The sequence below is a fragment of the Sipha flava genome, unplaced genomic scaffold (assembly GCF_003268045.1).
Source record: "Sipha flava isolate LNK unplaced genomic scaffold, YSA_version1 68_pilon_pilon, whole genome shotgun sequence".
Classification (NCBI taxonomy): domain Eukaryota; kingdom Metazoa; phylum Arthropoda; class Insecta; order Hemiptera; family Aphididae; genus Sipha; species Sipha flava.
The window spans coordinates 235,085-249,656 of record NW_020273608.1 but is presented as its reverse complement, the minus strand read 5'-3'; the positions used below and the strand labels follow the sequence as shown (position 1 = coordinate 249,656).

General features: G+C 26.8%; 3 protein-coding genes and 1 pseudogene across 3 annotated transcripts; 3 read left to right on the top strand and 1 right to left on the bottom strand.

Moving 5' to 3' along the window:
- Positions 1 to 4: 4 nt before the first annotated feature.
- On the top strand, positions 5 to 1,768 carry LOC112691948 (annotated as a pseudogene).
- A 2,511-nt stretch (positions 1,769 to 4,279) lies between these two features.
- Positions 4,280 to 5,577, top strand: LOC112691978 (uncharacterized protein F13E9.13, mitochondrial). Its single transcript, XM_025566464.1, has 7 exons — positions 4,280 to 4,393; positions 4,462 to 4,544; positions 4,636 to 4,776; positions 4,833 to 5,032; positions 5,116 to 5,243; positions 5,318 to 5,438; positions 5,505 to 5,577. The coding sequence occupies exons 1-7, from the start codon at positions 4,318 to 4,320 to the stop codon at positions 5,560 to 5,562; spliced, it is 807 nt and encodes a 268-aa protein (XP_025422249.1). The 5' UTR covers positions 4,280 to 4,317; the 3' UTR covers positions 5,563 to 5,577.
- LOC112691977 (rac guanine nucleotide exchange factor JJ-like) lies at positions 5,572 to 10,693 on the bottom strand. The gene is made up of 7 exons (XM_025566463.1): positions 10,417 to 10,693; positions 10,221 to 10,351; positions 9,919 to 10,140; positions 9,667 to 9,853; positions 6,890 to 7,320; positions 6,669 to 6,812; positions 5,572 to 5,962 (listed from the first exon to the last, which is right to left on the bottom strand). Exons 1-7 carry the CDS (start codon positions 10,523 to 10,525, stop codon positions 5,849 to 5,851), a joined length of 1,338 nt encoding a protein of 445 aa, XP_025422248.1. The 5' UTR covers positions 10,526 to 10,693; the 3' UTR covers positions 5,572 to 5,848.
- Positions 10,694 to 11,051: 358 nt separating this feature from the next.
- Positions 11,052 to 14,543, top strand: LOC112691945 (serine/threonine-protein kinase Aurora-2-like). The gene is made up of 7 exons (XM_025566424.1): positions 11,052 to 11,759; positions 12,714 to 12,908; positions 13,114 to 13,305; positions 13,365 to 13,496; positions 13,675 to 13,833; positions 13,912 to 14,143; positions 14,205 to 14,543. The coding sequence occupies exons 1-7, from the start codon at positions 11,437 to 11,439 to the stop codon at positions 14,307 to 14,309; spliced, it is 1,338 nt and encodes a 445-aa protein (XP_025422209.1). The 5' UTR covers positions 11,052 to 11,436; the 3' UTR covers positions 14,310 to 14,543.
- Positions 14,544 to 14,572: the final 29 nt, after the last annotated feature.

Here is a 14,572-nt window from a genome sequence, read left to right as displayed (position 1 = left end):
TGTTATCAAATCAAGAAGAATCCATCATGGTTTTGTTGTTTTGTAGTGTTTACGTTTTTATTGATGTTAAAATGTATTTAATGCGATTCAAGATCAGTCTTACATAGGTTTAGTGGACATTCGTATCGACCGTTGTGTTCTGTTCGGCGAACGGTACTCGCCATGTACTCGAAAGGCAAAGGGTCGTCGGTGCCGTCGGACGCACAAGCCAGAGAAAGGTTAGCACTTTATGTTTATGAATACCTATTACACACTGGTGCCTCCAAAGCGGCGCAAACATTCTTGAGCGAGATACGCTGGGACAAAAACATATCGTTAGGTGAGCCCCCTGGGTTCCTTAGTTCGTGGTGGTGCGTATTCTGGGATCTTTACTGTGCCTCGCCTGAACGCCGTGACAACTGTGAACATTCCAGTGAAGCCAAGACATTCCATGATTATGGTTTTGTGAATCCAACCAATTATAATCCTGGTGGCGTTAACGGTATTGCACACAACACTGGTCCATCTCCTGGACCAATGGGCCCAATGCCACCTAATGATTCAATTCCGCCTGGGCCCGGAATGCCCCCAAACTTTTTCAATAATTCAAATATGAGACCATCACCAACTCACCCTGTATCACAATCGAGTCCTCATCCACCACCCAATGCTCCTCACAATCAAATGATGAATCAACCATTTATGGGCCCCCGATATCCTGGTGGACCTCGACCTGGTGTACGAATGCCACCTCATATGCCTAATGATTTCAATAGCCCAAGTCAGCCTATGATGAATAATATGGATATTATGCGCCCAGGACCACCTGTAATGAACCCAAGAATGAATCTATCTCGGGGTGGCTATGGACCTCCAATGCGAGGAATGCCTCCTGGTAATGTTATGGGACCTGGACCTGGTCCGGGAATGCATCCTGGCATGGGCATGGGTCCAGTAGGTCGACCTCAATGGACACCTGGTAATCCAAATCATCCAATGGGCTATACATCTTCATCACCTGGAAATTATCCACAAGGCCCTCCAGGTCCTGGGACTCCATTGATGACAAGTCCACAGGATTCAAATTCTGGTGGTGAAAATATGTACACAATGATGAAATCAGTACCAGGTGGTAGTATGCCTGGTGAATTTTCAATGGGAAATCCTGATTCTGCAGGACCATTAGGTCCAATGGGACCAAATTCTATGGGTCCTGTAATGAATGGTGATGGAATTGAAGGTATAAAACGATCACCACCTGATGGGCCTAGTACACCAAGGGATGACAGTGGAAGTGGTATGGGTGACTATAACCTAGGAGGATATGGTGGACCAGTGGACAATGATCAAAATGAATCTGCAGCAATATTGAAAATTAAAGAAAGTATGCAGGAAGAAGCAAAAAGGTTTGAAAAAGATTCTGACCATCCAGAGTATTATATACCTTAAGTTGCAAGCATTATAAATGCAACTCATCATCTCTGGTACTTTGAAAAAATTCTTGCCAAAATGTATATACATTTATATTATTAAATATTATTTATCAGTTAAAGGTTTAAAGATTACTTAATATCATTGTAAATAGTTTCCAGCGTGTCATGCAAAAACGCTGTCAATATTATGTGCTTCTTGTATTTTGTTATTTCTTTATAGTATTTTAAGATATTTCTGGGAGTCAAATTGCTCTTATATTTAATTTTTATAGATGATCAGAATTTAGACGAACTAATGGAATATTTCATAAATATCAGTTTTTTGTTTTAAAGAAAATTACTATAAATACAATGCAAGTTATTAATATATTTATCTGACAGTATTTCATAACCAAAACTCTTTATTTTGAATAAATGAAAAAAACATCTTAAATTTGATATAAATATATATTCTTGAATATTACGTTAAATATAGACATATTTTATAATTTTTTTTTTTTCCTTAAAGTATAAATTAAACCGCAAAATTTACCATTTGGTATTTTTCATCTTATTATGTTAATTTTTAAAAATGTATAAATATTAGGAAGTAAGTAAGATCTTTTTTAATGGTTGTAATTCAATAATGCAACAAAGTTGTTTAATATTTTTTTTCCTAGGGAAGGTAGATGTAGATAAATGAAATTGTTTTAAGTTTCTATTTAAATAATTTGCACTATGTATGATTTGAAGCAGGAGTCTAGTTTTTCATGCTTATTCTGTAGGGAAATGGCCAGTGATGAGAATTAAATTATTATCAAATACTGGTAATTGTTTGTAATGATGTGCTTAAATCTTGTGTGAGGTCTCTAAAGCATACAAATTTATTTAATAATCAGTAATCTCTTATTAGTAAAATAAATTAAATATCCTTTACATTTTTGGTTAGGATACTATTTAATTTAAACTATTAGAGAGTGGTATACAAATTTATTGTACCCATAATTTTAATTACTCATAAATTATTTTCAAACTTTTTATTTTTGTTTGAACTGTATGTATAAGTCGGGAAAATGAGAAAAATGTAAAATGATTCTCTTTAGACTCAAAACATTATCCTAGAGTGTACCATATATTTATATTGTATATTAATTTTAACATTTAATCTATTTTTAAAAAAATTTCTTCTTTGTGTATGTATGTTGCGACTTAGTGAGAAGACAACTTAAATTTCGTTGTTTAATTGCATGAGAATTTTTTTTAAGAATTATGTAAAATGCTCTTTAGCATTCTGATTTATTTAGTGTTATAAAATATTGTTCTTAATATTTATTCTATATAGTGTGCCTATATTTTCCCAACCAAACCCTGTCCATAAATTTTTTCTTAAAGCTTCTTGAAATTAATTAATTAATTTTTTTTTTATATAGTTAAGGTTACATTTAAGTATTCAATATATGTATAGTATTAATAGTAGTATAGATATTATTATTTATTATACTGATATAAAATAAAAAATATAGTTTGGCTCAAATGTTCAAGCGCTTTAAATGTGCGCAAATAACTTTGAATTATTAATAAGTACAATTCATGCTTTAATTATAACTTCCTACTTAAGCAAAAAATGCTGTTAATATTTATTTTAAATTCTTTTTTTTATGCATTTCCCTATATTTTGATACTTCCAGTTTTTTGTACCTTAAATTTTTTTTCTTCCTGGTTAAATTTAATATTTACCTTATTTTTATTTTAGGTTCAAAGCAACATAATTTATTTTAAATAAATGAATGCATTTCAAATATTAATCAGTATCTGTGTACATCTGTTTATAAATTTAATTTGGTGTCAATATTTTATGTCAAGTATTGTAAAGTAAATCAAAAGATTAAATATGGTTATTTAAAATTGTATTGTTAATAACTAATACCTATATAGCATATATCTTGTATGGTCTTATCAATATTATAAATAGACGATATTTTGTCAAATAAGATGATCTATACTACTTAATTGTATATAATATTGGTGTGTACATATAGGCTGTGGATAAAAATTAATATTTAGAAAATTTTGGAAAGAATTAAAAGCAAACTCTACTTATTGTTAGTCATACCTATTTACATTTTAAGGTAATCTAGTTAAATATATTTATATATTACTTATTGCATAATACGAAAGAATTCTTTCAACATTTCATTTTTATTACCTTGATCAACCTCTAGTCTATTTGCCTTTAGCTTCTTCAAATTTAATAAAAGAGTAAATTATATAAATATATATATTGCATACTTATATGTATATAATATTATTATCGTATATTAAGTCAATTAAGTGTAAAATGATTATTATAAAAACAAAAATATTATTTATCTTAGTTTCATTAAACATTGTTTGTGATTAAATATTTAGGTCCTATTATTTTTCCTTATTATAATTAAATTAATTCTAAGAAATATATATGAATAGTTTACAAAAAAATCCTGTTTTATTATATATATAGTATAAATATATATTCTTTAAGAAAAAGCTTCATGTTTGTCTTTACGACATACATTGAAGAAACATGTAATTTATTCATACATTAAATAAACTATTAACCAATAGAAAAGTACACATTTAAAACATTAATTCTTAGTTGTTAAAAATTACAACACAGTATTATTGATTATAAATACTTATTTATAATCAACGATAATATTTAAAGAAAAAAATATGACTCAGGTCAAAGGACAAAGACAAGAAATAGATGAATGGTTCATGGACAACTGTCGTGTATGACTATCTAAGTGATAAGTTTTCTAATAAACATCAGAAATATGATACACAATTAACCATCTATCATAATAAAATGTAATGATAATTAGTGAATTATAATGATTGATATTTAATTGAACATTTTTAATATAAAATAATTAAATATTTCATAATGAATACTTTTCATAATATTTTCAAGGCCAAATTGAATAACGTTTTTGGTATGATTCATGTTAAACCTTTACCAGGTAAGTGTAAAAAAAAATTAATATAAAACAAACTAAAATGTTTTTGCCCTTTCTAAAATAATATTCAGGCACACCATTATATAATGGAAGCATAAAAAAAATAATATACGCTGCTAACAAAGAGGCTGAAACTTATTTGAAATGTGGAATAGTAAGCATTAATAATTATGATAATTATATTTAATGACAGTTTCTACTCATAACATAATACTAAATATAATTATAAACACCATGTATTATAGGATGGTATTGTAGTAGAAAATATGCATGATATCCCTTATGTACCTGGCAATAAAATCGGTCCAGAAATAGTGTCTATGATGACTAGAGTTTGTACATCTGTGAGACAATTAGTTCCTGAAAACATTCCTTGTGGTTTACAAGTGGGTTCAATATAAATTGTTCCTATAGAGTTCATTGATTCATCACTGAAATTTAGATATTGGCTGCAGCAAATGAAGAAGCAATTGCTGTTGCACAAGCATCAGATTTCCAATTTATTAGAGCTGAAGGTTTTGTTTTTGGTCATATTGCTGACGAAGGATATATTGATGCATGTGCTGGTAAATTATTGAGGTATCGTAAATCAATAGACGCACAAAATATTAGTGTATTTACAGATATAAAGAAAAAACATAGGTAATATTACTTGAAATAATTTATTTTTGATAGTTTTGAGAAACCCAATACATTTGTTTGATACAATATTCTATTATACATAGTTCACATGCCATTACCCAAGATGTGAGTTTAATTGAAACTGCTAAAGCAGCTACATTTTTTTTGACTGATGGAATTATAATAACTGGAGCTGCAACGGGACAACCTGCTGAACCGCAGGAGGTCAATGGTAAATGATAACTTGTTTTTAAATTATAACAAAAACTAAATATATTTACTGGTCATGGTTCTCAACACTTGCAGATGTAAAAAAGTCTGTTAGCGTACCAGTATTAGTGGGTTCTGGTGTAACTTTAAACAATGTACATGAATACAAAGGTGTTGATGGATTTATTATTGGTTCTTACTTTAAGCGACATGGAAAGTATGTACCAACATGTAGAATTACTCTGATACAATATTAAAAAAAAAAAAAAATATTTGATTATAGGTGGCAGAATGAACTCGATGAACCAATAATATTGGAATTCATGCAATGTATAAATTAAAAAATCATATTTGTTTAAAAAAAAATTGTCTTATATTTCTCAGTAAAAAAAATTAACTAATTCAAGCTATAAAAGATAGTCTACGTTTTACAACTTGTAATTAATGTACAATAATTACTAAGAACATATTAATGTTAAATAAAAATAATACATACTTAAGAACAACATTAGAAATATTATTCAAAAATTAATTAATTGTTATAACTTACATCTATACAAAAATGAACAATAAAACTGAGATCAAAAATCAATGGAACATACAAAAAAATTATTGTTTTCTGTTTTTCTAAACTGAATTTCTTCCAACTAATTTTTTTAATGTCGATCCAAAACTGAATACTAGATTTCTAGCTGAAGTCATGTAAGATGTATTCTGGTTGGTTCTTGCAACTTCTGTATCCTACAAAATATAATAATTCAGTAAATTGTAAAATATTAGACCAACATTATCAAAACATCATTGAATAATAGATTATTTAGTACACTTTGATAGCAATGAATGTATGCAGTAAAAATATTAATTCATAATTACAAAGTAAAACCATACTAAATATTATAATTTAATGAATTATTCTTATTTTATTTCTTCATATTAATTGAATCTACATGTTGGGAACAAATATTAGATCAAATATTCATAATATTAATATAATTAAAAAGTTTTATCAACATAAGTATTCTTTAGTTAATTTCACAAAAATATTATTATAGTATACTTAGGGTTGCCAAATTTTGAAAACCTTAAATTGGGACATTACATTGATTTCTTTTTTTATGTTCATATGGAAATAAAAATAAGTGTATCCTTTTATATAACCCAATATTATTCTGTTTTATTATTAAATAATATATTAAATATTGTCTCCTCTGAGCTTCTATTAACTGGGACAAACTGAATGAGCCTGAACACTGGGACATGCCATTAAATCAGGACTGTTCTAGTCAAACCAAAATGAATGGAAAGCCTACATATACTTATATCATTAAGTTATAAAAATACTTATCTAAATAACTTCTATTAATCAATATTTAGATTAAGTTTTGCTTCTAAAATAATCTATAACAACTAATAAAACCAAAATGACAAGGTATTTAAATATATTTACCTTTTGATTATTTAATGATTTTACTTTTTTAGTTGGACTTGAAAACCCATTTTCTTCATATTTATTTAAGTCATTTTCCTTTTTTCTTTTGACCAATTTCAAAGGACCACATCTCTTTACAGGCATTAAAGAGTTGGCTTTGCACTAAAATAAATTTAAAATTATATAATTTAACAAAAATGATAAAATTATTATATTGAAGATATATAAAAATAACTGACCTTGTCAATAGCTAGCTGCAACATTTCTACCCAAGAACATGTAGCATGAGGTGCATCCATAGTGTAGAACACAAACTCTACAGATTGACAACTTATTGAAAATAATCCTCTTTTGTACATAATTGATTTAGCCTCACACTTATTTAATGGTAATACTCTAAGGCAAACTAACTTTTCTGGATCCACCCACTCTTTACAATATAGAATCATATCACTAAGCAATATCAAGTACCGTGGAATAGATGTACTGCCCTCAGGTGACACTTTCATAAGAGGTCCTTCTTTAATCAATTTACGCCCTGGCAGTACAATATTTACTTTTCCACAGCCAGATAGGCTGCGTTGAATACTCACTAATCTGGACATATTTTCTTGTTCTTGTACTAAGTTATTAATATGATCTGCAACTTTACTTATTTGTTCAGTGGCGGCTTAAAAAAAAATCACATATAAATTAACATAATTTTTTGCAATCCAAAAAAAAAATAAGAAATACAAATAACAAATCCAATTAAGACATTGTACTATCGCAGTGTTAAAATAAAATAAAAATATTGTATGGTTAATATGTCAATTTTAAACTATTTTCTATGTTAAATAAGTAATAATTTACAAAAATAAACTATTTCATAGTTTCAGAAAACATGTATCTGTTGTTACAGACATAAATAAATGTAGATTGGAATCAAAGAAATTGTTGGTTATTTTTTAGATAATAATGGACCTACAATAAATTTTAGACTTCAGGCATATTATAGAGTTGAAAAATAAAAATTATATTTAGAAGAAAATTATCTAAATCTAAATTTGGTTTAGATTTTTTTTTAAAGATATTAAATCATTTTTAATATCTAATAATAATAATAGCATCTAATTTTTAGAAGAAGAATTGAAATAATTTTTTTTATAGAAATTCAGATGATGTTGCTTTAGTAAGAATTAAAAATAAAGAGGATATAATTCCTAGATCAGGAAAGATTATTATTAGGGATTCCTAAATCAGAATACTTTTGGTTTAAATAAGGGATTTATTTATGATATTATTAACTGTACAATGACTAGAGTATTAAATAATATTTAAGATAATTTTTAAGAAATGCACTTTGAAAAGAACATGTTCTATATAAAAAAATAAATTGATGAAATAATTGAAGCTATTTACATTGTCTCAAATGTAAAAAAATAACAAAAAACATTAGTGTAGAAAAATTTCAAACTAATAGTAGATGAGAATCTTAATTAAGAGTATTAAATGTAAAACCTGGTGTAAAACAAATAAAAGCAAAGGCTATACTTCCAATAGCACAAGAACTTAATAAACCTATGAGAAAACAATTTCCGAAAAGAAAAATATTAACTAGAGGTATTGATGATCTATGGGGTGCTGATTAAGTTATAATGAAAAATTAAGAAAAAAAAATAATGGATATTCTTACATGTTGATTGTAATTGCAACTTTTTTTTAAATTTGCTTGGTCTGTTCCACTTCAAAAATAAAGATGGAAAAAGTGTTACTATAGCTTTTGAAAAAAAATTAGATATAGATAAATGATAAATTACATAAACATAAATCTCCAGTTTTACTTCATACTGATAAAGATCTAGACTTTGAAAATAAACTACTTATTGAAGTTTTAAAAAAATATAAAATAAAAATGTGTCATAGACAAAATTAAGAAAAATCAGCAATAGTTCAATGATTTAATAGAACACTTAACATAAAAGATAAGAATATATTTTGAAGTACAAAATAATAAAAAATAGATAAATAATTTATTATCATTGTTGAATATGTATATTTATAAACTCACAGATCTATTGGAATGAAAAGGCGAAAAGGCGTGAAGTAAATAAATCTAATGAAGATAAAGTTTTATGAAGACTATTACCTATTCTTAAATAAGAAATAGAAACAGAAAATTAAATTTAAAGCTGGAATTAGAATTACTAGATTAAAAAAAAAAAATTACTAATTAATATGATCCTAATTGGACTCTATAAATATTGGTAATAAGTGAAATTTTATATATCTATATATTTTACCAGTTACTTATAAAATTAAAAATATTAATAATGAACTGATTAAAGGTACATTTTAAAATGAGAAATTTACAAAATCTCAATTTTAAATTGAATAATTTTAAAAAAATTATTTTATTTATTTTCTTATTTAAAATGCAAAAATTGTTTTTTTTCTATAATATTTTTAACGCTAGATAAAACAATCATTAAGTTAGTTAGCAAGCTTAAAGTGAAATTTGCAACGAAATAATTTTTAATATAACTAAACTATATGAAAATGTTGAAAAAATATAACTATGTGATATCATTCTCAATATTAGTTTTAAGAGAAATGTAATTAATTAATAACTGCACCAGGAATGGTATATATATATATATATATTTACTACTCCTGCGAATTATTCAAATCATTAACATTATCTGAGAAAATGTTGACTTGCTACTCAACACGTTAAAAGCTATAACCGAAAATAATGTTCTACTGAATTTCACAATATTTCTACTGTCTTTACTAGCTGATAAAAGATTATCAGTATTTAAGCTTAAAAACCATAACTTAAACAGTTGATATATGAGACAGAAAAATAGTTTATATCAACAAAAAACAATAAAAATAATTTGGAAAAATATAATTGCTGTTAAGCAAAATATTTTCAGTCCCATAACTAAAAAAATGTAATGAAGCAAACTATGGCGTTCATACGGAAAAAAATAATTTTTGCTTTTAGTTATGCAAATAAATTATTATATTGTACCTTTAATTTCTTCATAACTTTTATGTTCAGTAGGAGTATAATTCAAAAGTTCACGTAATAACAATAAATAACGTGGAATTCTTTGAATTGGAGTTATCAAAAGTGAATTCAACTTTGCAGATACATCTGGTCTAGATTCTTGTACACAAACAAAGCGATAAAGCTTAGGATGGGATTTTGGCAAGTCCTAATAAAAATAAATTTAGTTTTTAAAATAAATTATAAATATTGACCTGTAAATATATTTCATACTTGAAGTGTTTCTAATACATTTTTATAGTTGAACGCATACACCGAATAAAGTTTAAGAAATGGTGCTGTACTCAAAAATACTTCTCCAATATTTTCTTTAGCTGGATGTAATTGTACAAGAAGTTCTTTATTTACATTTAGTATGGTCTCAACATTACCAAATAGTTTGTTAAGAACTTGACTAGAAGCAAGTTTCTGCTCTTCCATTGGGCGTTTAAAATACTATAAATTGATGATAAAATTAATTTCCCATTATAGAATTGATATTTATAGGATAGTACATAATTTTAAACTAGACCAACCGTGATTAATTTGTCCAACTGATGAATATAATTAGTTTCTGACACACATATCTCTTGAATTGCTCTAGTTCTCAACTTGGCAGCCCGTTTCTCATCATCATCACATATGTGTTGGTCTAAATCCCGTAGTACTGGGTAACAATGAAACAAAATACAAGTATGAATATGATAAGCAAACACCGCATTGAATTTTTACCTTTCTGTTTAGTTTTGGCCGACAATATGTTCTGTTGATCCAAAACTCCACGGAGTTCCTTGACAAAATGATTCGGTGGCGTCATCGGTACAAATAAATCGTTGTCCATTTTATAATAGATGTATTATAATAGAATATACACAGTAGACATTCGTAATGCGATCAGTCAAGATAAAGGACTGGAAAAATGAAAAACAAATCCAAAATGTTTTTCTCAGTGAAATTCTACATTCAAAATAATTGCGTTTCATAATTTACGAGGTTTTTCGAGTACATAAAAAATACGTTACAAAACAGAGTGACCACTTTAATAGTAATAATATTTATTTGTCAATTGAATATACATATGATATAAATTTTTGCGAATTATTTTTAACTCCAAACGGCTTTTAACAAAAATACACAATAAAAATCTAAAATGAACAATGGTTGTTACACTGTTATTGATCATTTTAATTATTATAAATTTAATAAATATTTTAAACATTAATGCTAAGCCAAATAATTAGTTTTAGTTTGCCACACTGAGTAACGGACCAGTAACGTAACAGCTTTAAATTACTTTTCTCATTTTACATCACCCCTCTCATGCTTCATAGATATACGCTCACGCACTCTGTTGTATTACAATCGACTTAAACATCCGCCATGGGATTGATCACCTGGTTTCCTTCCTTTTTTTTTTTAAACAAAATAACCGTTGCCACTTGTCAGAATAGAATTGTCAAAATTTTTCCTTTTCGTCAATTTTAACAATTTTGTTGGCCTTAACCGTTTTTTTGCTACGGCTTACGAGAGAACTGCTGGCCTTTTCTCATTTATTAATATATTAACATTTTTTTGAAAAACAATTATTACTTTTAAACGTAGTCTAGCTCAGTATTTTTTTCTAATTACGTACATCGTTTTGCCCTCGTATTTAGATATACATTACATTTTGTGTACCTTATTCGTAGGCATAATTGACTACAACCATTTTTAATTGTTTTCGAAATAATATTCTACTCAGCAATCTCAGTCATGAATAGTTTTGTGCCCAAGTCCAAAGAAAACCAACGACTGCAGAGAGCACCGGCCCCCAATGTATCAACACTCCGTCGTCGAACACCATGTTGTGGAACTACTACAGCCACGACTACTACAAGCACTACTACGACTTCCAGATCTATACCTCGTCTCTGTAATCACTCACCCAAACTTAACATCAATAAAACACCGGACCTATTGCATCCACCTAAATTCGGTGGTCAACAATTAGCAAATCGCAAACCAGACATTACCAAAAACTTACCTGGTAAATCTGTTCTAAAACCACCTCCACAACGTGTTGCTGAAAAACCTAAGTAAGATTTTTTGATTTTCATTAAATAATTGTATTTTACGTTCTGTATGTCAATTTCACCAACTGTTAATTATGAGTAACAATGTTAATTAGAGATTTTGAATTAGGTACATCAAGTTTAACTTACACTAAGTGTTATGATTACATAATCACGATAATTAAGAGTTTATGTCCAATTTTGGTTGGTTAATCACAGTTAACAATTTTTCTTCCTTTATTCATTTTTTTATATAAATTATAACAAGCTATTGTTAATTATTTACCTAAAAGATAAATAAAATTATGAAAATTCCTTCATGATCGAAATAATGTTTTTCTAATTACTCGCCACCCTAGATGAACAAATGATCACACCAAAGATTTATATAACCTGGATGACAAATTTTTCTATTATGGTTATAATTACTAAAAATATGTGAGAATATCTGTTTATGATATGGAAATATTTTTACACATATATTCAATATTAAATAGAATATAATGTATCTATATATTGTACCTTTATGTCATGTCTAAAAAGATAATGTAGTTAATCAAATTTTGTATATTTATTTGTTTTTTATTCAGAAGCATTTCAAAGTTAAATTGATACTCATAATAATGCATTATACATAAGTATATATTTATATTGATTTTGTTGTTTAAGATAATAATCTTACTATAACCTTATAATATAACTATACTTAAATAACCTTAAATTCCCATTTAAAAATATACATTTTTACAGTCATAATATTACAATATTTACAATATTAACCAATATCAATTATAATCAAATTTGTAATTTTAATTTTGAGGAGCTGAAATCATTTAATTTTTAATTTCAATAAAACCTAAATATTTAACCTAAAATTAAGTTATGGTTAAAATAATTATTAAATTCATTATTTTATTGTTGCTTCTTAATTTGTATTAATATAATATTTAAAAAACTTGAATATGTAATATGTTTTAGGGTTCCATGTCAAGTAACATTCAAAATTCCAACTATAGCCAATGTACCAAAAAAGTCTGTTACTAAACCACCAAATGAACCACCAACAACAATAAATCAACTGCAAACTAATATGAAAGCAGCAAATTTAAATACAAAACAAACTACTGAACAAGAAAATAATAACAATATGGGACTTACAAATAAAAAAGAAGAGTAAGCCTTATAGATTTATAAATAATAAAACTTGAATTATACTTAAATTTAATAGGATATTGTTAATTATTTTATGAATATTGTAAATAAATTAGTGTAAAATTCATTTGAAGCAGAATATTTCTTTGATCCAATAGTTTTTATTGTATATAAGGAAAATTACTTATTATAACATAGCTTACTATACCATTATTTAAATTAACAGGATGAAATGGTCTTTGGATAACTTTGATATTGGAAGAGCGTTAGGAAAAGGAAAATTTGGAAATGTGTATCTAGCTAGAGAAAAAAGTTCTGGATTTATTGTTGCTCTCAAAGTTTTATTTAAGACCCAAATTTTAAAAGCGAATGTTGAACACCAACTTAAAAGAGAAATTGAAATTCAAACACACTTAAGGTAAATATAATTTAAGTTCAATTCAAAATATGTATAATCAAGCCAATTAATTTTTTTAGACATCCTCATATTGTTCGTATGTTTGGTTATTTTCATGATGATGTTAGAGTGTATATGATATTAGAATATGCACCTAAACAACTTTATAAAGAATTACAAGCTCAAGAAAATAAACGTTTTTCTGAGGAAAAGTAAATATATTTAAAAATTAATACAATAATGCCTAATATCATTAAATGATATGTGAAATATTATCAATTATTAATAATTCCTAGGTTTTATATGTACTCATCTCTGTGTTCTATTTCTTTTATTATAATGCAATTATCAACTTGCTCTACAATTAATTTATTTAAATCTGATTAATAGGGCTGCTGTTTTCATTAAGCAATTAGCTGAAGCACTGATTTACTGTCACAATAAAAATATCATACATCGTGATATAAAACCAGAAAATCTTTTACTGACAAAAAGCGGAGATTTAAAAATTGCTGATTTTGGTTGGTCTGTTCATACACTAGTTTCCAAGTAATTCATTTTAAATAACAACTTTTATATAGATAAATAGATATATGTATTATATTATAAATGTATTGTATTTTTTAGACGTATGACATTATGTGGAACCTTAGACTATTTGCCACCAGAAATGGTCAGTGGAGACTCTCATGACAAATCTGTTGATATATGGAGTGTAGGTGTATTATTATATGAATTTTTAGTTGGTAAACCACCTTTTGAAGCACCAACTTATGAAGAAACATACAGAAGGATATTAAATGTTCAATATATTTTCCCTCAGCATGTAGCTCCTCTTGCTCGTGATCTCATATCACGTGTAAGTATTTTAAAATATACTGTTTATTTTTATTTATCATTGATAATAATTTGTTATTTAGTTATTAAAAGTGAAACCAGAGCTTCGTTTGGCTTTACAAGATCTGTTACAACATGAATGGATAAAACTGCATACTCAACATTTGCCTTCCAACTCTAACAAATAATTTTACATAAAATAATTAGGTGCTTAAATTTCAACTCATGTATAGTTTGGGTTTTATGTATACTTAATACTGTTCACATTATACATTTTTAAATTATATCTAATTTGTAAATTCAACTATCCATATTTTATTAGTATACAATTTATTTGTGATATCTTAGATAAATTTATAAATTTTTTACTTGAAACAAACTATTACTGACTTTTAACACTCTTATCTTCTTTGATCAAAAGCTTATATTGTATCATAAAAATTAGTTGTAT

Coding starts and splice junctions, on each gene's coding strand:
- LOC112691978 (XM_025566464.1), top strand. CDS start 4,318: ATGAATACTTTTCATAATATTTTCAAGGCCAAATTGAATAACGTTTTT. Junction 4,394..4,461: donor TCATGTTAAACCTTTACCAG/GTAAGTGTAAAA, acceptor AATAATATTCAG/GCACACCATTATATAATGGA. Junction 4,545..4,635: donor CTTATTTGAAATGTGGAATA/GTAAGCATTAAT, acceptor CATGTATTATAG/GATGGTATTGTAGTAGAAAA.
- LOC112691977 (XM_025566463.1), bottom strand. CDS start 10,525: ATGGACAACGATTTATTTGTACCGATGACGCCACCGAATCATTTTGTC. Junction 9,854..9,918: donor ATGTATTAGAAACACTTCAA/GTATGAAATATA, acceptor TATTTTTATTAG/GACTTGCCAAAATCCCATCC. Junction 6,813..6,889: donor TGCAGCTAGCTATTGACAAG/GTCAGTTATTTT, acceptor AATTTATTTTAG/TGCAAAGCCAACTCTTTAAT.
- LOC112691945 (XM_025566424.1), top strand. CDS start 11,437: ATGAATAGTTTTGTGCCCAAGTCCAAAGAAAACCAACGACTGCAGAGA. Junction 11,760..12,713: donor CGTGTTGCTGAAAAACCTAA/GTAAGATTTTTT, acceptor AATATGTTTTAG/GGTTCCATGTCAAGTAACAT. Junction 13,306..13,364: donor GAAATTCAAACACACTTAAG/GTAAATATAATT, acceptor TAATTTTTTTAG/ACATCCTCATATTGTTCGTA.